Here is a 23390-nt window from a genome sequence, read left to right as displayed (position 1 = left end):
TTTTCATTTCGGACAATTACACGCGAGGGACAGCATGTCACATCATCAAACATGCATTTTTGAACATGCTACATCTCTGCTCGTATTAAACAAAAAAATATGTATGTCAGCGTCGCTTTTAAACATGTTATGCGTAGAAACTCGTATTAAATAAAAAAAAAAGCTAAATATTCAAGATTTAAAAATTATTGACATTTAAACAATAGAAATACATAAAACGCCAAAAAGATTAATTTCTAATACTCTTCAAAAAAAATTTTAAATTATCAAAATTTTTTCATAATGTTAGAGTAGAGTGGGCCCCCTTAAAAGACATGAGATCGATAAGTAATGTGCCCCGAGGCTAAACGTTTCATGGATTATTATTCGATCGTCATGCATCCTTGCGTATCGTAGCTCTGTAAATTGTACTTGACTCAACTACTATTTCACACGTCGTGAGGTCAAATCGATCAACGAATATTTTTGCAAAGTGTCAGAAGCTGCGCAACTAGAGATCACGTATGTCGTTTTATTTCTAATTTCGCGGGTGCCAATTCTCATTAGATTACAATAGTAAGTTGTGAAAAACAGAAATCCATTTGCTCCTCGAGTCATTAATATAAAATTGAATATTGATGGCGATGAAACTAAACACATAGTAGTCATGTTATATAAATTTCAACGTAGCTATTGTACTTTTTTAGACAATTATATAGTTGATTAAAGATGGAAAAGGAAACGTGAGGCAAACAATGCGGTTCTTGATGTTGATTTTGCGAAAATAAGTGACGTAAATATCATAGCTTTGGCTTTTAGTTCCCAAGCATTCGGTTTCGAATTCTTTATTTGCTCGTGATAAGGATAGCCTCAACATACGATACTCACTTTACAACCCTCACAGCTGGTAACGCCGTAATGGTAGCCGCTGGCTTTATCGCCGCAAACCTTGCACGGTACGAAGCTTTTAGCGGGCGTCGAACTGTTGGAATCAGCTGCCGCGTAATGCTGCTCTGTAAACGAACGAAAAAATAATTAACGCATTGTCAGTTATATGCCGTGACATAAATTGCGTTTTTTTCTTAATCAAACCAATTTTACGATAAAATAATTATAGGATAAATTGGTTGTGTATATTATAACTAAGAATAAAATCATCTATAGATATATGACATATACACTTTGTAGAAAGTTCAATTTTACTTGTCTCCCTTAAGAATCTAATAAATATAATAAACTCTAATAAATATAAATTTTTATATAAAATTTTTCTATATCTCTTCCGAATATGTTGTATATTGCAATATTGTCAATAGATATCGAGAAATTTATAAAACTATGTCTAAGTAAATCAAAATCCGGTACATATTTTTGTTAGGAAAATAGACATCGATTTTTTATCATCATTCTGCGATGATTTTAGTACCTCCTTTCCGTACATCAAACTTTAAATAAAGGACAAGACTCATAAAACGTATTTGTGCGCACTCTTCTATTTTCGTGAGATACACGCGGGATGCACATCCATCCAGCATTGGCATCCTTCCTTCTTTCGGCATCCATAATGCAACGAAGCTCGCCCATGAAAGGGAATAGGTCGTTCCTTCGTTCGGACGGGCTGGACGTGTAACGGGAAGCCGACGTCACCGTTATGGAAAGGAGGCAGAAGAAGAAGAAGAAGAAGAAGAAGAAGCAGCACCCAACTAGACAGAGCGGAGCAGAAACAGAAGGAGGAAGAGGAGAAGGAGGATGACGGGGAGCAGGAGGAAGAGGTGGAGCGGGAAAGAAATGAAAAAAGGAGCAGCAAAAAGGAACGAAACGGGGCCCCGCCGGCAAAGGGAGAGAAGGAAACTATATAGGAGAGATCGTAGAGAGTTTGCGACATGGGTATACCGTTAGTCTCTCGCGAAACCCCCTGCCAGAATATCCTCGGAGGAGGAGAGGAGAAAAACGAAGAAGAACGTCAAGAGAACCTGGCCGATTCTAATCCGACAGCCTCGCGATGCGATTTTATGACGGTCGTAGAGCGAACCAAACGGTACTGCTCGCTCGATGCATCAGTGCGATCATCACGAGGACAATCAAGAGCAACCCCGTTATTCCGCTCGACGCACTATTCCTTACTCTTGCCTTTACTCTTACGAGCGATCAACGACCGGCGGACAAATCAGAAAAATTGTGCACCTGTTTCGCAAGATCGACCCGATTGTTACGGCAAGATAAATTATTTTTAACGATCGAATCTGATGTAACAATCAAATTATCAGAAATGAACTATATAATTATGCTAGATCGCTAAAATATAATTATTTCCATGTAAATCATGCGTAACATATGTATGACAGTCACAAGATAATATGCCTCAATTTATTCTGACAATTCTAGCTGAACATTATATGTTCGTATTCGGAGAAGAGTAATTCAAGAAGTCAATGCTCCTTGATATAAAGCATATAATTTTGATATAATTATATTTATTAAACGAGACGCGCGCAGAAAAATTGTTCGGTATGCGATTCGAGCTAATTAAATTTTCTCTCACTATATTTTCTTTCTAGGTCAATAAATTTAACGATATTAATTTGATGAAAGTTAAGTACACTGTATCAAGAAGGATAAATTGGAAAATCACACTCGGAATTTAATTTTCTGCGATTAAACTTTCGACGTCATAGTCAGTTTAACTCTTTGTGAAGTACAGATTTTAGATTTATAAAAAGATCTAATAATTGCTATATATATTGTGAAAAACGTGCGGAAGTTTATGAAAGAGATATCTTTCTGTATCTTGTTTCTTTATTAAATTAATCCTTTAAGATGATAAATTAACTATATCAAGTAAATAGGAATTTATTGTTAATTAAATAGACAAACAAAGGAGGAAGTATTTTTTATATCTCTTACTTAAATACTTCAGTGCACATATGAGCTTAAATCAGATTCCAAGATGATAATCGATTGACGCTGCATCATAAAAAAATTATAAATTGTAATCTGTAATCTGAAATTTTCTTTAGAAGAAAAGACCCATGCTCTCTCTTGAACGAGTAGATAATGACACATCATGATCGGACGGTCATTCGCCTCTTTCAATGCCGAGATGCCTCGAGCTTATTACGATCGATATGTGAGCTGCTTATTTTAGAGAAATAATTCTTCTTTTATATGTATAAATTCTCGATAATGAATATAAATTATATCCTCATTTCAGTAAGATTTAAAATTATGCAATACATGTGATATGTATAATGTTGATTAAACATTATAAAAATTAGATTAAAAATAACCTGTGATAAAAAAAGGAAATTTTATATTTAAATATTATATTTTCTTGCAATAGAATAGATGAATATATAAACTTAAGAATTATATGTGCAAATACACGTATATGAATAGTATTCTCATAGTTAATTCATATGTAATGTCGGAGAAAGTAAGGCGGACGTTTACATATCGTACAATTATATTCATTAGTCAACGCCAAAAATTCTTTAATATTGACTCTAATTAAAGTTTTAAAAAATTAATATTTAATATATTTTTCTGATCTTCAAGAAACGAAAAATGTACAACAAAATTAAAATCTAATTTTAAAATAAGATCACCTCGTTTTTCAATTTTTTCTTATGAGAAATTGAGTTCAGTATCCTCAAAAATATCCTACGGAAAAATTAGTTTTTTCATTTCAGACAATTACACGAGGAGTAGCATGTCACACCGTCGAATCATGCATTTTTTAAACACGCTACGCGCAGAAGCTCATATTGAAAAAAATATCTAAAATTAAAAAATACAGACGTATTGTTTATAAACGTCAATAGAACTTGCATAAAAAATCAATTTTTAATATATTCTTCAAAAAATATTCCTAAAAATCAATTTTGTATATTAATACATTGTAATATATTGTATATGAATAGATGACTGGTCTCTTAAATCCCTTTAGTTGTGAATTCTAATAATTTATTTATCGATATAATTAATTCTCTTTTTTTTTCATGTAATTGTGCTACAATTTGTACGATCTGGATTAGTGATAACGTTGCACCGTTTGTTCAGCCTCCCGTTTCAAAGATGAGCAGATTTCCACGATGCTACAATCCGTCAGTCTGCTAATAAATCGATTACGTTATATCCATGCGGGGGCTACTTGCCTTTGTTCGGAAATCAACGGCGCGGTAAATGCACCGAAAGCGCTACATGCACGTACGAATAAACGGCACGATACGATGCTAACGATATTATCATGCTCGACAATATCGAGAGACCGGCCATACAGCCCGTTTTGACACAGTATGTTTATTAGCGACCATTTAACTCCCAATAAACATAATTAAATCTGGAACAGGCATTTATCCACAAACAATTTGGCGTTTCGATTTACATTTATAAACTAAAAAACAATGATTGTAATTGTGTATAAATATATTGATCTTTTTAATTCTCAAAACGAGAAATACAATATAATGCGGCTTGATGGGCGGAAAAATATTTCGCGTATATAAAATAATAATGCTTATTGCGCTCAAATTATAATTACTTAGTATTTAATCTACCGATGTTTATCAAATTTTAATATTTATACAAAGACTATTAAGAGAGCAGTCTAGAATTTGTGAGTGTTAAATCTCAATTTACGCCGCAGAAACGCAACGCAGTTGTCCTTGTTATCATAAGTGCGAATCTACATGTACTTGCGAAATGAGCTGATGGTACACCCTATTGTCGGTGAGCACTGGTGCGTGTTTGACACGACGGTGGACGCTCCCGGAAGAAAGCAAAATGGGATCGTGTACCGCTTTCCTGAGATGTCGAGAGAAAAAGAAATGCGCAAATTATTCGCTGAACATATTTCGACCATTGAGATTTTAAGGACAATAGTGTTTATACACACACACATTCAAAATTAATAAAAGTAAATTATTTCATTCTTCTCTTTTTAAAATTGAATTATGGCACATGCACATATATATCATTAAAAAATTCTTTGAAAAAAATTCCCTGATCTTTCAAACATTTTTGTTCAAAATTTCTAGTAAAATTTATAAAAGAGGATTTGTAGATGTAACTTTTTAAAATATTTTTTTTTTATTTCTATTATGTGCATTTTCTAACGCTTTTCATTCGTATAAAGGAAAAATAAAAGGTTATTTGAGTTTCACTTGTTAAATATAATTGTTAAATTTAAAGATATATTATAAAGAACAGAATGATTTCCACAAGATAAATAATTTTTAATTGCATAATCTTTTTATTATTTATCACTGAAAATTGCAAAAGTATAAGAAAAATGTATATTGCATATTCAGCATTTTTCTAAGACATTGAATAAATAAATAGAGAATAATATATATTTATAACATATTTTATAAATACATACAATTTGGCCAATCAGTGGATTGCCGACTGCTTGCAACATAAGAGCAAAATAAACGAGTCCCAATAAAATTTCATAAAAAGCCTGATTTCTCTAAATATAAGAAAATTTTAAGAATTCCAGGTTTTTCCATTTTGATAGGTAGATAGCTTGTATACGTCAAATTATATCAAGTTTATTAATTAGAAATCAATCTCTGATATTCCCAATCAAACGAAATTAATTATTATTTTAAGCGACACTATTATCAAATTTACAAAACAAAGCGTAAAATGTGTAATAATATATTTATATATTATAGTTTCTATTTGTGACAATTTATTTCAAATAATATATTTGACATATATTTATCTTATAATTAAATATATATTTCATAATAGCTGACAAATCGCATTCGTATAATATAAAACAATAAAAATCTAAATATAATATTATATATAATTGATATAAATCCGATATATGTATTAAATAATTCACAAATAAACCTGAAATGTAAATATAAAAGTTGATAAATCTTTTACCTTTATTGACACACGAGTTTTATTAAACCGCTCATCGCAATATACGAGTATTTTTAACGAACTAAAATACACTTATTTCACATCAACATTTGTAGTTGAAATCGATAATAGTATCATGACTGTTTATTTGAACTAATTTTTGATCATGCAATATTAATACGCAAAAGTATAATCCCCGAATCAGCACGATATTACGCGTATATTTCCGTCACGTCAAATAATTGAAACGGTCTAATCCAATTGCGCATCACGTAATAAAATATCGTAATGAAGCGACAATCAATTTATTAATTGTTAATTCATGGTAAAAGTAGCGCAAGCCGATTCAAATATTGATCAGTTTTTCTTAATCAGATTATTTCAGCATTTTTTGGACACACATTTTCCTTCACACCTTCTTAAAAAAAGTCTAATTCTTTAAAAATTCATATTTATTATAAAATGCTTTTTCACGATCATCACACTATCTTGCAGGATATTGATATTCGGATTCATTATTTTTTTTCAAAATAAACTTTATTTCCGGAGTATCTATAAAATGCTGTAAAAATACCGCGTATCGTTATACGCTGATTAAAATCTTAATTGATTCGTTTTTTTTTCAACCAGATTATTTCAGCATTTTTTTGACACATTTTCTATATTTAAAAAAACCTAATTCTATATATATATATATATATATATATATATATATATAAATTTATACTATTACAAAATGATTCTTCATACCATCTTATGAAATATTGATATTCATTTATATTATCATTATTTTTTATTTTGTTAAAAATCAACATCTTTCTCGGGATACCCATAAAGTGCCGTAAAAATATACGTATCGATATCAATTTCTCGAGGGACGACATGGCGTCAATTCTATCGCATGCAATTGCAGCCACGTACCCATCTACTTCGTGGCTGCACGGCCTCGACCTAGGCTGCAGTTTCACGGCGCCCCTTGTTTACAAGGAAGCGACTGCGCGTCGCATACATTTACGCCTGGGTCACAGCATTCGTATTCCAGCCCGCGTCCACGCGTCCGTTCGTATCGAAGTGCAGTGTGCGAGTGTGCCTCTAGTGTCGATGCGTGATGGCATTCCGACGTGGCGCACTATGCCAGGGCGAGGCCCTTCGCGGGCGAGACAATGGCTTTCACCCGAGCGAGGATACGAGTTTACGCGCGGTGACAGTACAATAGTCGCCGAATCCGGAAAACGAATGTGGAAATAAAGCGACATCGTCGAGCAAAATTTCTTTTTTTATGGAATAATAATAAATTTTAATAAAAAAAGAAAGAAAAAAAGAGTTTAATTTTTTCCCTTCCTTCACATGAATGCTGGAGCAACTATGGTTCGAAATACTGTTCTCGTTTTGTAAAAAGTAAGAGTTTCCACGCGGAGAAAATATAATATAATTTTCATAATGTGAAACATTAACATATAAGAGAAAAAAAATCATATACTACAATCGATACTTTTATTCAAAAATATTATATGTATATTATATATTATATTATATTTTACAAATAATATTATTCAAATATTTAAAAAAATGCATAATTTGTAGCAATAAATATCCTAATATAATTATATTTCAACTTCACAATAAATATAAAAGGAAATATATATTTACGTAATTTATGCAAAATTTTCTCTATGCAAAAAATCATGCTTGAAGAGTTGATTTAATCGTTGGCATTCGCAACAAATTATTGAAAGTTATATAAAAAGAAAAGAACTTTATGAAAAATTGCAAATATTTTTGTAGAGCTCGAGCGATTATTTAAAATTTTCAATACTATATATCAATAATGTACATACATATTCTGCCGGAATTCACTTCATATTACATTGCGCTGCTGATAATATCGCACGAGTCATCCCTGTGAACTTGAATCTCATTTCTTTTTTATTATACCCGCAGGATCTCTCTCGTCGCGGTATAATAAAGGCCGGGATCTTGTATATCGTATAATAAACGCTATTAAGCGTGAGATAATATTAACGATCGCAATGCCGGAAATACTGCAGCGACTAGCAGCGCATGTACCGTTACGCGCGAGATTAGCACAGGATACTGCTTGCGTTCGGCTTTCGTAATTAAGCACCAATCGGTTGCTGCGAATGTAACTCAATGCATTTGATTTACCATGTATGACCCAGTCGAAATATAACTTATTACATATGATCTATCCGAGCTACGATTAATTAGGAGAAGTGTCTACTCAAATCTTGTAAAAAGATTGTCTGTAAATTCTCTCATCTTCCAGGATATTCTTGCTCGAAATTCTAGAGAATATTTTGATGCGACTTTTAAAATAAATTTTTTATTATATACATTTTCTAATGCTTTTCACTCATACAAAGGAAAAACAAAAAAAATCACTTAAGTTTCAAGAGCTAGATTTTGAAATATACTAAAACAAAATTAAATAGCTTTTGTAAGATAAACATCTTGCATAATACTCATTTTTTTATCAATAAAAATTACAGAATTTTTATTAATAAATTTGTACATATTCAATATTTTGTTAAAACGTTAAAATACAAATAGAAACAGATATATATATATATATATATATATATATATATATATATATATATATATATATATAATATAACAGATATTTATAATATATATAATTCGCAATTTGGCTCATCGGTTTACAAAAAGAAATTTCTTTTTTTAATTTAAACAATTTGTGATCATCTGTGAAATATTTTTGTCGCTGTTAAAATGCTTCGGGAACAAGAGTCGATTGATTCGAAAAGACAGATTATAATCAAAATGCTCTTCAAACTCCCTCCCCTCTAATGAACATAAAATTCTTTCAATTCAATGGAACCTTTAATTGTGGAATGAGTGGCAAGTCAGGTCCTTGCTGAGAAGACGTTCTTATAGATCCCTAATTGTAAGTAGAATCCCTATATTGTGCCCGGGTACCAATACTTTCGAATCTCCCGGTGGGTCGATAAGTAACGCTCCTCAATAAGGTATCGCGATCGTTAAAGGACGAGCCCGTAATCTCTCCAGCCTCGTATCCGGGAACGGCGCCGCAACATTTCGAAATCATTCGTGCATGCGAGACAAATAATTTATAGTCGCGTTTATACATGCGTTCGCGCCCGCTCGCTTTCCCAATGCACTTTCTACGGCCGATCTTCGTGGCGGGAACGAGACAGAGAGACGAAGAGAGAAGCCTGACCATCTCTCTTTCTCTTTCTACCTTTTCACCTTATTGTCGGTTTCTCTTTTTATCCTCCGCCTATTCGCGCTCGTTATGCAATTCCAAAGATATACGGTCGCTTTGAGAACGTCTGCGGGCGATTGCGAGCTCGGGATCATTTCCCGGGTGGTCCACGTTACAGAATTTCACATGCGACACACGTATCTTGTGTACAATATGAACAAATCTTTGTGTGTCAGACGAGCTAAATATCTCGGATGTTTGTTGAAAAAAAATATATTCAGACGTGCCTTCATGACATCAAACCTCCTACAAACCATTTTATTTTCGGAGTTTATATATAATACGGATATTATATTTATTCTGTACAGAATAAAACTGCAGAATTTTTTCGGAATTTTTGAGTAATTTAAAATTCTATATATGTATCTGTAGCTCTTGTAACAAGCAACTACAAGATATTTGAAGTTATTCAAAAAATAGAATTTTGCAAGAATATTACGACAGGCAGGTATAAAAAAATTTAAAGATATGAGCAAATGTTTCATTCAATTTTTACAGCACAAAAAGATTTAAAAATAAATTGTCCTTAGACACCTTAACATGTAATAAAATACTATTGCGTAACAAGGAAGTTCGATGATTCCCGGGACGAGAGATACCTGGGGCGAGAGATTAAAGGGCGAAGCAGTGGGGGAAAGAGCGGAGAGAGAGAAAGAGAGAAAAGACGTTATCGATCAGGAAGATGTCTTACGGGTTTTCGCGATTAGCGTGGGAGAGAATTACAGGGCATCTCGAGCATAGGTGTTGTGCAACCGAAACGCGGAAACGTAACGTCGATAGTCTCGAGAGACGCGGACGGTCCGGCAGTTGCCGGACTCTCTCTCTCTCTTTCTCTTTCTCTCTCTCTTTCTCTCCCCTTTCTCTTTTCGCTGCATCCCCCGTGCAACCGACGCGTTTCTCTCTGGTACGTTACAGAAATACACCGGGAAAATTATGTCACTAATGCACTTGGATATATTTCTAGGAAATGCGCTTTCCGCGTCGCATCTGCGAGATTAAAGACTCGCGATGTAGGAATTTCGATATCATTATTCATTATCGTTATCTGTTTTTTTCAAAGTTTTTAAAGTTTGACTTTCTTGACGTCTCCGCAATCATCGCGCAATCACAAGTCATACACTGAGAAAAAATCTGGTTGCATTAATTAGAAATCCGGTAGATTCAATCAGTATGTCTGTTGGAAAATGGACGAAAGAATTCCTTTAGAAATTACCAAAGAGAAATTACAAAAAACTTTAGAAATTACCAAAGAGAAATTACAAAATGAGCATGATTAATTTCTTTCTGTTAAATTTGCCAAATTTTCTTGGTAATAATAATACTAAATTTACATTTAAAAAATGACATTACTGTATTCTATGTTTAGTTATTATAACAAAAAGTTTTATAGATTCAACTAGAATATATTAATCAAATCCTTACAGTAAAGTCTATTAAATGTTCTAGTTATAAAAAAATCAAGTTTTATCGTGATAACTAGAAATTCTGCTTAGTTTAATCAAAATACCTTCTGTCAGATACGTCTTGTTGGTATAAACGATTTTTCTCAGTGTATCTATTGTATATATATTTCCATAAAAATTACAAATATTAGTACATATTTAAGAGTATTATTTTTCGCTCACAATTTGCATTTATGCACGGACGAAGAAAATACATAAATCCAAATTAAACGAAAGATAATATTACATATACATATGGCTTGCATAATTGTTAACTGTTTATTTAATTTCACAAGAACTATAAGCAATTAATTTTAATTGTTTTCGAATTTCATAAATTCTTTAAATCAAGATTGAGCCTTTTCCGAGTGAATTGAATTACATAATCTTATTTTACATTTTACCTTTATTTTCAGTCAACTGCGAATTAGTCAAGTCATTTAACTCTAAATTTTAAGCTTTGAGCTTTAAACGCTTAAACTTGAAGAAAATATGTTTTAGAAAAGTTACCTATTTTCTAACGTATAAGTACGGAAATTATTAATTTTACATACATATTTATTTTAAAATTGTTTATTATTTTATTTATCTTTCAGAGAATCGGAGAAAGATCAATCTTAACATAGATTTAAAGAATCTATGAAATTCGAAGCAAGAACAATTAAAATTGTAACTTTTAAAAAATTAAATTTTTAAAATTGCTATCTGTTCCTCTCCTTCAGGAAAAGATGAAGAGTGATCAATTTTGTCATAGATTTAAAGGCCTCTGAAATCTATGAAATTCAAAACCAAAACGATTAAAATTGATCGCATAGTTCTTGAGATATTAAAATATTATATGAGGCACCTTGTATTTAGTTGTCATAATTCTTACAGAAATACAGATGTCATTCGTGACGCGGCAATTGAAATGTTAACACGTTTATCAAATGTATAATTCAAAAGAAAACGAAAAAAGAAATTATCTGTTATATAATTATTTATATGTCTCTTCGATATCTTTCTATCTCCGCGTCTCGAATTTTTTTAGTGATTCTTAAATCAAGTTTTCGCTGAAAAGTAATTAATGTTTATGTTAAAAGCATATCTGTTTTGTTAAATAAATTGCATATTTAAACTGGATTGTATTATTACGTATAAATTTTGTATTATCAGATAAATATATAAAAATAAATATTTGTTTTTTTATTTGCGTACCATGCGATATTTGCTAACGTGTTATTTCAATCCTGCTTTTCACGCCGCAGTACTTAGACTTCTGCATTGTTATGCATACCGTATCGGGCGTACAGTCCCGGATTTCATAATTATTTCCGTGCAACATGGAAAAAAAACACCATTCACCTCGTTAAAAGCATGCTTGTGTGCAAAAAATACGATGAAAAGAGAAAAAGAGAGAGAGAGAAATTCGGTGGTCCAAAATAAAATTATATTATTAACAAAGAGAATTACAATTTGATTAAACATATTATTTGAAACTGATTGAAGAAATATTATTATCTACCTGTCATCCTTAAAATTCATCAATTTTTATCGACATCCAATTGCTTATAGTTCTATATCCTACATGTTACATAGATAATTATAATATTGTTTCTAATATTGCTGGAAATATTATGAAAAAGTTATAAAGTTATAAAACTAATAATAATTATAAAATTATAATATACAGGTATTATAAAATTATACCAATAATGACAGTTTAAGAAAAAATTATTTTTTTCGAACACAAAACAAGACTAACTATTCCCATAATTTCTTTTTATGTTGAATACGATTCCGGTTTTCAAATTCCTCATGCCACAATTTTGAAAAATTTGCATAAATAATATTTTCCTACGATGAGTGAGTAACAAATGGATTACAAGTAGATTCAGATTCATTATCACAAAAATTATTATGAAAAGTACGGAATTCTTTCGTCCATTTTTCCTTCATAATTACATCTAATTATTCGTTCAATTGTCACATTTATCAATTAAAGTTCTAGCGGCTTGTCTCCGCGATTATCAGTCTAAACATTTTTGGAAATAATGATAACTGAGAACGTTGTACCAACGAGTACCAATAAGCTCGTTTATAGCGAATATCCTCTCTATGATGTCATACATATCCAGCAACGAACGAGCGGTCGCTAATAACACGTCGAGATTTGATAAGTCCGCTTAATTTCATTTGCACCAAACTATGTATATACCAGTGCGAAAATCTGGAAGCTTCAATTAGTTAAGCTTCAGAGATACGTATACGGAGCAACGAAACTTCATTTAATTTAAAACGGATTTTATTTCGAGAGAATTTAGAAGCTTGCACATATAAGGAGAGAAAAAAGTTTTACTGACGCAGCTTAAATGTCGCTGCTACTGCATATTCTATGTGTGAAAAAATTTCGCTAGCAAAATTAAATATCCGATATTACAGCGGAACATGTTTTAGAAATAAAACAGAAAAATCTCGGTAAATATAAATATAAGTTCGAAAAATTTGCTGCCAAAACAAATATATATATTTTGTTATTGCAACGAAATCGTCTTTGATGAAATATTTTTTCTCCATAATAATAAAATTATATAATTATAGAAATAATAAAAGATATAATTAGATGGCAAACAATTGAAAAATTCGAAACAAAATCGACTTTAACTGACACTTTCGTCGAGCAATCTGTCTTCAAAATATAACTCGATTATCCTGGATATGATCCAATTTCATTCCAATAATATATACGGAAGTTCAACGCTAATTTAATTGTCTCTTAATGACATTTGTAATTAATTGTAGATTTTTAAGTGGCTAATCAAATCTCGACGCTCTTCTTTAGTAAATTAAAGCGCAACTTCGATGCCAAGCTTAACCCGAAATTCTACAGAATCGTTAATATGGTATATTCATATCGCGTAATGAGCATTAATAAAGTTTAACTTTCGGTCCGCTACCGAAAGCAGGGGCGAAAGTTGTAGCAACCAGTTATACGTGTTCATGAGTATCGTTTTAAAATTAACATCGCCATTTCACATGTGTGCGTAAAAGAATGCTCTATTCAACACGGTTTACGGGACGTACAAGTACAAGTTATGACGTCCCTGTTTTTTCATTCGTCGTAATTCGGCTGCACGAATGTGGCCGTGTGTATAATTCTCGAATTTTAATACGAGAATCGCGTTAATGTAAACACGCGAGATGAAAATCGGTCGAGTATATTTAGAATAAAACGCGCACGCGTCGAGAATATCGGCTCTTATGTGTTTGTATTATCAATGCAAATGAGATTAAGTTTAAATTAACGCAAACCGGAAGCAGCCTATATATTAACATTTCACCTTTATCTGACGCTTATACAGTGTGATTCGAGATAAAAATTATTAAAAATTATTTTGCTGAATATAAGAGAGAAGTATCATCACTTCTTGAATTCTATCTCTGAGAAAGATCGATAACGCAAATTAAAAGTTGTCTTCATTTCGAATCGATGTATTAATTATACCAATATAAGTAACTATTTTTCATTATTATCTTTTACCCCATTATAATTAATTCCACAAAGAGCACAAGAGATTTCACGCGCGTTTTCTTTTTTTATATCATAGTATATCATATAATGATATACTTTACTCTCGCGTTTCAAATCGGATGACGGTAAGTAACAAATGAAAAAAAAAAAGACCGCATCGAATATAATCCGGATTAACTGCAGAAATGTAGAGAGTGTATGTATATTCGTGCTTGCGTTTTAACGCAGTCGGACGAGTTGCATGAACGACGGATTATCGATTTTATCGTATATTGCAACTCGGCGCGACGCGATTTTATTTCTGCGCGCGATTTCGACGCGCTTTCACCGATTACGATATAATACAACATGTACATATATACATACACGTACACACGCGGATATACGTGCATACACGTTCTACACACACACGTACACACGTACATATATCGTGAAAATACGCGCGATTACTATATTATATAATATTATTCGATATACATGACATGTTAAGTTATTTATATTGGCAAGCTTATATTCTCGGCGCATCGATATTTAATATCAGCACCTAATTGAAGTTTTATCGGAGTGGAGGATCTTTTTTTAAGAGTGCCGCTTTTATTAACAACCCTTTGCTTCGTTTTACACATTGACGTGAACTCGTATGGCACAATAATTCGCATCAATTCTCATAATTCTCCAGATCTTTGAAATCTTTGCGACAAATTTCTCAATTAAATTGTATCATTATATTTTTTAAATTATTATATCAAACCATGGCTAGAGGTAAAGTAATGAAAATAAAATAAAGAAAATCGACACACTTAATATTGATCTATCTATGGAAATTAATGGAGATCGAAAAGAGAATTAACGAGATATATTTTTTTTTAAGTATACGAAGTCTTTCTCAAAAAATATCGGCTAATATTGACTATGAAATAGTGTTGTTAAAAGCACTCATCATAACGAGAACATCGAAATCTCATATTTCTAGCTACAACTCTTCTTCTCGTGAGCATTCGAGCGAGGATACATTCGGCAATCCGGTCTCGTAAAGTCAATTACTGATTACCAGTGCCAGTGTGTGTCGCACACGTATGTGTGTGTGTGTGTGTGTGTGTGTGTAAAGAGAGAGAGAGAGAGAGAGATGTGCGCACGATATATTTATATGCGTATGTGTCGAGCTCGCTCACACATGCGTGCTCGGCCAGTCCCGTATCGTAATTCGCAATTTGCTCGAGCATTCACCTTCGAATTCCCGTTATTCACGTTCCGTATCGTCGTCGTATGCTCGGGTACCAAGGTGCCACTCGACGAAGGAGTGATTGTCTTAACCGAGAGACATTCGAAAAATATCGCATTATCAAAGAGTCCATAATTCTTGATTACATAACAAAAGTATCTATGTAAGTGTGAGCTGCAGCTTGATCATGATTTTCAATTTCTAAAGTTGATTTTCAATTTCTAAATAATTTTGACTGAAAGAATTGGTAAAATAAATTACATTTATAAATTGTACCTCTTTATAAATTCTTTGAGTTATTCTATGAATTAATCTGGTTAACTCAAACAAATAATTATTTCAAGAAAATCTACTTCAGATCTATCAAGACAGATTTCTATTTCTTATTTTTTTGAAAATATAATTTAAACTTTCTTTTAAAAAATATCTTTATACGTGGAAATTTATAAAATTATCTCAATTCTCGTCTAGCCGTGAATAGAAGCTTAATATAACATGTTTGCGATCTGTTAAATGTCAAATAAAGCTCGGTTTAGTTTTACTTAATTACTCCTAATATCAATTATTATGCACATGTGCGAAAAATACATTCGACAAAATTCTCGAAAGGAGAAAATCAATTTAAGCATGGCGTTGATTTTTAGCGTGACGATAATTCAAAAGGGGACTGCAGGAGACCTATTAATGGGAAAAAATATCGATATCGTGCTCACGATAATATCTATGATAAATTATCCCTAAGCGACAGGCAATTGCTGTCGCGGCAACTTTTGCATTGGTCCTGCGTGACACGCATGATTATTGCCGAGTAAGTGATTATTAATTCTTACCAATGCGACGCTTTGTGATCGATGTTCGATAGGTACGCCGATATTTATCGCGCTGTCCGCTTTGCAATTAAATGCCGTCTTTAAGACGGCACGATTGTTCGATGCAAATCGACGATATCGGCGCCCATTTGTCGAAAATAACGACGAGACGAATTTAGGAAACGAATCTAGTAAGCGCGAATAAAAGCAGAGATTTCCTCCGAAATCTTCGTCGCGAAATCCATGTCGTTTTCGCATTACATAAGTTTTGATTCGCCTTCCAGAACGCTGCCCGGAGTGTTACTTTATATGAGGAAATCGATCGCCGCGATTACGCGGCACGAAGAGAGACTTTCTACTCGAATATCGCGTCGCTCATAAAGTTCAACGCCGTTTCACGATTCGTAATTGCCTGCACGTGTTATCGAATATCCATGTTACGTCCTCACGTTTTACAATCGGCTCTCTCAAAAATCATCGTAAAATATTGCTCCGAAGAGACAAGTGGCTGGAAATCTAATAAATCACTTACGGAGAGAGAGAGAAAAATTTTATGCGGAAAATAGAACGTTACATATCCTATCGCGATTTCGAGCTCCCAGCATCGTCCTCTACAATTATGATTTGCGCATTTAATCTGGAGAAAATGTTGAGATTTTTAAACATATCTCTATTTAATTTCAAGTTTTTTATTAATTCGAAGGCAGTTGATTATTCAAAGGATATTATTTGTCATTCGTAGGAATTTTCGTCGCTACAGCGATGAACAAAAATATTCTAAGATATTCCTGACGTTCCTGTTTTCCCAGAGTCTTTTCCCCTTTTTCAAATCTCAGGCGAATTCCATGTATATGTCAGCGTATTGAGTTGAGAAAATGGCTTTATCGCGTCTTCGCTTGAAGATATCTATTTTTCATTATTGTGAGAAAATCAGCTGATCGATTTTCTGGGTCTTTGTATATATGAATGTTACTCTTTATTCTTCTGTCATTTGCCAGTTATCTTCTCTCTTTTTGCCCGGTGCATTGATCTCACGAGAGATCGCAATCGTGTAATTAACTCGTTATATCTATCTCTCGCGAGCCAACGTTACGTAACTCGTTTCTCATGCCCTCTTTTACTCATGTTTCTTTTTTGTTTTTTCGTCGATTTTTCCTTCGATTCCTTTTCCGAAGACATCGTCTCTGTTTTTCTGATGCGCGTTCGTCGGATTCGCCGGACATTTCGAATTTTCCGCAAAGTTTCTCGGCATCCGACTCGAATGCTTCATCGAATTTTTGGGGAAAAGAAGAAAAACCACCACATTTCGTCTAAAATAGCTTTCGTATATATTTCATTTGTGTTTTAACATCGACTTTGAATTTATCAAAAATCTTGTTCAGAAATGGTGAATAATCACAGGTTCATTCAAAGGTTTTTTTTTTAATAATGCATTAATAAAACTAAACAACTGTAGGACTTCTTTCCTTATCTTCCAACTTGATATAAAAAGAAGGAAAATAATTTTATAGAACAATAATGAGATTTGCATTTGTTGCTTGTTCGATCGTCGCGCGACTTGCTGCACGTGTTAGAGTATATTTGTACGCCAAGAAAGTACATATACGTTCTGAAAGGGATGCACAACCAGTCCGTGACGACGCGGGTTGTTCCCACCGTGAATAACGAGCAAGATTGCCACGATTTCCGGGTTCGAGTCCCATGTCAGGGAATACTTATTTTAAATTCCCCGTCTACGAGAGAGTTCGCGTTCTCGACGAAAATGTTACTTTAAGTTACCGATAAATACCGATGAAAGCAGCAAACTAAAACGAGATATGATATAGTCTATCGATATAGACGACTATTGAATAAAAATCAAATAAATGCTTTGTTTCAAGCATAGCAAATAATATAAATTATAAAAAATAATGAGGGATGTTCCAGAAATGGGGAAACTGGAAGTGCAATGCTTATTTTACGCGTATACCCGAGTAGAAATTCAATCATTTTTTAGCTAGTAACTGGCCAGGAATCCTAGTCACTAGCTAGTTTTTGGCCAATTTAACTAGCCAGAAACTAACAGGTTTGGGCGACGCATGCTTCGTCAATAACTGGACAGTAAAATTAGTCAGTTCCTGACCAGTTTCTGAGTACAAGATTTTGACCAGTATCTAACTAGTTTCTGATAATTTTTTAATCAGTTTTTTAATCAGTCTCTATCCAGTTTCTCTCAATCTTTGACAATTTTGTAAGTAGTTTTTAAGCAGTTTATGATCAGTTTCTAAGCAGTTTTCTGAGCAGTTTTTGAACAATTTTTAATCAATTTATAACCAATTTTTTTACCGCTTTCTAACCAGATTTTGCTTAGTTCTAATTAATTTTCTAAGTTCTAATTAATTTTCAATAATTTATATATTAAAATTACAATCTTTAACCTTTTTATTTTATTTTATTTTTATTTTTGTTTTGCTTATAATCTCGATTTCTAACGCAAACTTTAAATTTAAAAATTAATTCAGTTTTATTTGTAAAATCTAGGGTCGATACTCTTCAAAATTTTTAGCTCGGTATATATATATAATAAAACAGACTTTAAATTGTTCAATATTTTATCAGTTCCCCGATAATTATAAAAAAGAGAGAGAGAGGGACTACATTTAACACTCGCATAATTGTTTTAATATTAAGCACGGGAATTAGGCTAAATGGCGAGCTAAGCATCTATGCCCGAAGAGTAAAAGGCTTTTGTCGCACGTGAAATAAGAGACGAGAGGACACGGACCGACGAAAGGGTTCTCTCCTTCTGTTCCTCCTCCCTGCTCGACACTCGTCGAGCCGGTATTCAAAGAGAGCCCTTTTGCTCGAGGAAATACCGCGGCGCAAAGTGCCGCGTGTTTACAAGAGTCCGCGCGCCATTAAGAGAGGATCTCGACAGGGCGAGGAAAAGAGGAAAACTTGTGGAAAGTAAGGGGATTATCACGCGTCACCTTGTTGTTGTCTTTCCACCCTTTGATTTTTGTGAAGAGTCCTCGCGTTACTTTACTCGTCGCTGTAACCGCGTGATTAATTAATTTACAGAACAATGAAGAACCGCGTACGTAATGAGTAGTTTCGAAAAAAAGATTCCATGTGCGCAAGCTAAAAAACTAAATTCTAGAGATGGCATAAAAATTGAGTATGGTTTTATTTTCATGTTCTTTTTTTAGTAATATGAATGATGTTTCCTTTTATAGTAAATAATATTTAGTTTTTTAATTATTCACTATTATTAATAATTTTAATAATAACGGGAGTACATATTAATTTGTATGAAACAATCTATTAATTTAATTTATTTAATAATAGGATAGATTTGATCACGAATTTCACAGATATATTATCGTACGAAATTCGTTTTCTATTTTAATTACTTTTTAAATAGTTTATAAGAAGATAAAATATTCTTTTATGAATTTTTACAAATTTCATATTTAATTGTCTTGTATCTATTATATTTTATATTTTTGATTAAAATTTTAGCCAAAAATTAAATTGTAAGCTGATATATTTCATTGAGAAAAAGTTTGAATTAGAGTTTCAAAATTTAATATTTCAAGAGGATATTATTTAGTTATTGATTTTTTTAACTGAATATATAAAATAATTATTTTTTGAGATTTTTATTTATAACTATTTATATATATAAATTTATAATACATTTTTCTTTATTATTAATTTTTGTATTTATTAATATCTTTTTGCTTAATAATTATTTTTAGAATTATTATCACGAATGCCGTATGATGAATTCATACATATTCATGTTCAAAAATTATTTTACCTTTGATTTTGGTATATATGTGTATCTATGTGTGTACATTAAAGCCAAAGGCATAATAATTTAATGATTATATATGAATTCATCATACTGCATTCGTGATAATAATCCTTGTATAAAAATAATTATCGAACAAAAAATATTAATAAATACAAAAATTAATCGTAAAAAAAGTATAAATTTAAATTCTAAAGTTATATACATATAAGTATGTATATATATATTATACATTTTATTTTAAGATTTAAATTTATGTATTAATAAAGTTATTTAAATAATATTATTTTGACTTGCTAATATTTTATCAATTTATTTTAATATTATAAGTTGAAGAGTAAAATATAGAAAGTGCGTAATCGATAATAATCGACTACGAAAGGATATCTCGTGCAATGCGAAACCTAAGAGAAGCATGAATTTCTTACGGGAGTGCGCGCTAATTATTACGGAGCGATTTTATCGCAGCTCGATTAATAATTAATATAGCGATAGTGATCGCTAGTACCTGCATATTGCAATCATGATAACTCGATTATCGTGACACGGAGAGTCGCCAGACTTACGAGAGAAATTTAGAATCGGATAATCGGGATCGTAATCGTGGATCTAAAGGAGGGAAAGCTCATCATTCGATCGTGCATCCCTTGCCGATTCGTGCTACATGTCGTCGTGCCTCGAATTGCCCTTTGCCCGATAGTCGAGCGCACCTAGGGGAAGAAGAATCGGAGGGGAAAGGGGGGAGAAGGAAGAGAAAAAGAGAGAGAGAGAGAGAGAGAGAGAGATCAGTGCGCAAAGTAAACCGCGGGTGTCCGCACGTTCGTTGCACACGTGCAACGAGTCCTCCGCGTGCAACCGCGTTTTGCACACACATAGTTCCCGTCTATAACCTCTGCCATTTCCCATGGCCCGGCCACACCCATGCGCTCTCACCCATCGTCGGTCGGTGATTAACATTAGCGGCGCATTTGCCGCGCGCCGCGAGGAGCAGATCCGAACAAAGGGCACAGATGCTTACGCGCGCACGTGCGCAGCCTCTGCAGCATCATCTCCTGCGGTGGTGAAAACAGCCTTCGGTACTTGGGCTGTGCGTACGTACGTATAAGTTCGTGCGCGTGTGTATCCGAATCGGGCGAAGTTTAATTAAATTAATAATTATACTCCGCACGTACAGGATTACCGAGTAATTAAATTAGCGATTAACGCTTTGCACAGTTCTCACAGAAACGTTCCAAGCTATGCGCGATGGTAATTAGCAATTTATACCGTTGGAATGTTCATCAAATTTTGCAAAGAAAAACCGAATGTTGAGCATGCAAGCTACACTAATAACATTAAAGTGATGATGTAATGCGCGATATCAGCTTATTTGTCGAAATTAATTCGCGAATCAGAGAGTTAATGATTATAATTATTAAATAATCGATAGTAATAAGTAATTAACGGGAGAAACAATCGAGGGAATCATAATTAAAAATCATTAATTAAAAATTGATTACATTTTAAAATACAATGCAACACTATATAAGGTGTCCATTGAGGAACGAAAGATACTCGTTATCTATAAAAATATTCAATTCAAAAAATATTTAATTTATTTTAGTCGATTTAATCGCAATAAAATTATCATTGTCGTAATATATTCATATATAGGTTTATTTTTTACACTTTCTAAATAAGTTTCACACGTGGAGGCGCAAAAATTAGTCTGCTAATAATTTGATAATAATTCTAATTGATAATAATTCTTAGATAATTAATTGAATAAAAGATTTTTTATCTTTTTGAAAAATAATAGGTTTATATTGAAAGCAATACTCCATTTATTTATCTCCTGTTTCTCGATAAAATTTTACAATTAGAAGCGACAAATTGAAACTGACAGAGATTAATCTCAAAGATGAGGGATTCTCCGCCGCGGATCTTATCTAAAAAAAATGACGCTATTAATTCTCAGATCAAATCGAATGTACGAAGGACGCGGGTGAAAGCCGGAGTCAGAATGCCTCCTCTCTCGGGAGAAGGCGTCGTGAGAGAGACGTGCTCTGAAATAACCGTCTAATAATGCAATGCGGAACAAGTTATTCTGGTAACCGAGGCCCCTCACTGGGTTAAGCTAAGTGTTTGTCCGCCTTTTGCTTTGCTTCCTTTTGCCTTAGCAGCATAGATTGGGACAGGCCATGGATCACGACATAAGCTCACAGACGACGTACACAGTCGTAGAGAAAGAAAGAGAAAGAGAGATAGAGAGAAAAGGAGAAAGAGCGACAAACTCTCCGATCTGTATACACACATATGCGTGAGTGTGCGACGTATATGTGTTCGCAGAATGCGCGATGCACTTGGCTCATACGGAGATTCGCTAAGTAAATACGAGTTCTTTTTCTTCTCTTTCGACGCGAGAAAGATTTATCGAGGGGAGGGAGTGTCTACTCAAATCTTGTAAAAAAATTCTCTCAAAATTCCCTGATCTTCCAACATATTTTTGTTCAAACTTCCAAGTAAAGAGAATTAAAATTTTAAAAGTCAATATTTTTTGATGCAACTTTCTAAAATAAATTTCTTCATTGTACGCATTTTCTGATGCTTTTCACTCATAGGAAGGAAAAACACAGAGCCATTTAAGTTTCAAATGCCAGATTTACAAAGGTACTGAACAAAAATGAATGATTTTCGTAAGATAAACATTTTTCACTTGCAGAAGATCTTTTTATCATTAAAAATTACGATAAAGAATGTATATTTCACATTCAATATTTTGTCACGACAATGAATGTATAAACAGAGACATATTTATTCATAACATACTTTAAATATATTATTTACAACTTAATTTATCGATGGATCGCTTATAATATAAGAACAAAATTATCAAAGAGAGAATTTTTTTAAAGATTGCCCGAGTTTCAATAAAATTCCACGAGAATTTTCCGATATTTCCTTGGAGCAGACACCCTATTTAGCATAAAAAATGTGCGAAGTCATTGCGCAAATATAATTCAGAAAAAAAATAAAATTTTATTAAGTTACAAAATTAAGATCCCATGAAAATAAACTTTATTTTTAGATGATTAATAATGTGGGAAAAATTTGATTATGTAAGATCAAATTTATAATTGTAATGTCAGCTATAACCGCCTAATCCAATTATGTATATCGAACATGTGTTCCACTTTTCTTCCATTTATGACAAAAGTACTCGCATGAAGGAATCAATCGAATCTTTCGTTTGAAAGAGTTTTATTCTATAAATATCCAAAATGGATTTTCATGTACGCGATGTCCTTTTTTTTCTACAGTTTACAGAAAAAGATTCTATTAAAATTATTGGATAGATATTTTCCGTTTCGTATTTTTACTCGAAATCGTAATATAAAATAGTTTTTATATAATCCCGTTCCACGCTATTATTTTATGCGTGTCTCAAGGTAATATCCTTTCTTCAAAACAATCGATTAAAAGTTTCCATGTAAAAGATGTCCATTT

General features: G+C 32.7%; 1 protein-coding gene across 3 annotated transcripts in view; it reads right to left on the bottom strand.

Annotated features, from left to right (window-relative positions):
* The window catches only part of Eip78c (Ecdysone-induced protein 78C), a 78167-nt gene that overhangs the window by 17400 nt on the left and 37377 nt on the right, over positions 1-23390 (bottom strand). For all 3 annotated transcript variants that reach the window (XM_083083006.1, XM_083083004.1, XM_083083005.1), the window contains one exon: positions 868-992. In XM_083083006.1, coding sequence (XP_082939132.1) covers positions 868-992 — 125 coding nt within the window. The remainder of the gene's footprint in view (positions 1-867; positions 993-23390) is intronic.

Source organism: Camponotus vicinus, unplaced genomic scaffold (genome assembly GCF_025532165.1).
Source record: "Camponotus vicinus isolate PSW18456_S1 unplaced genomic scaffold, iyCamVici1.0 SCAF_11, whole genome shotgun sequence".
Classification (NCBI taxonomy): Eukaryota; Metazoa; Arthropoda; class Insecta; order Hymenoptera; family Formicidae; genus Camponotus; species Camponotus vicinus.
This window is presented reverse-complemented; position numbering and strand designations above follow the sequence as displayed.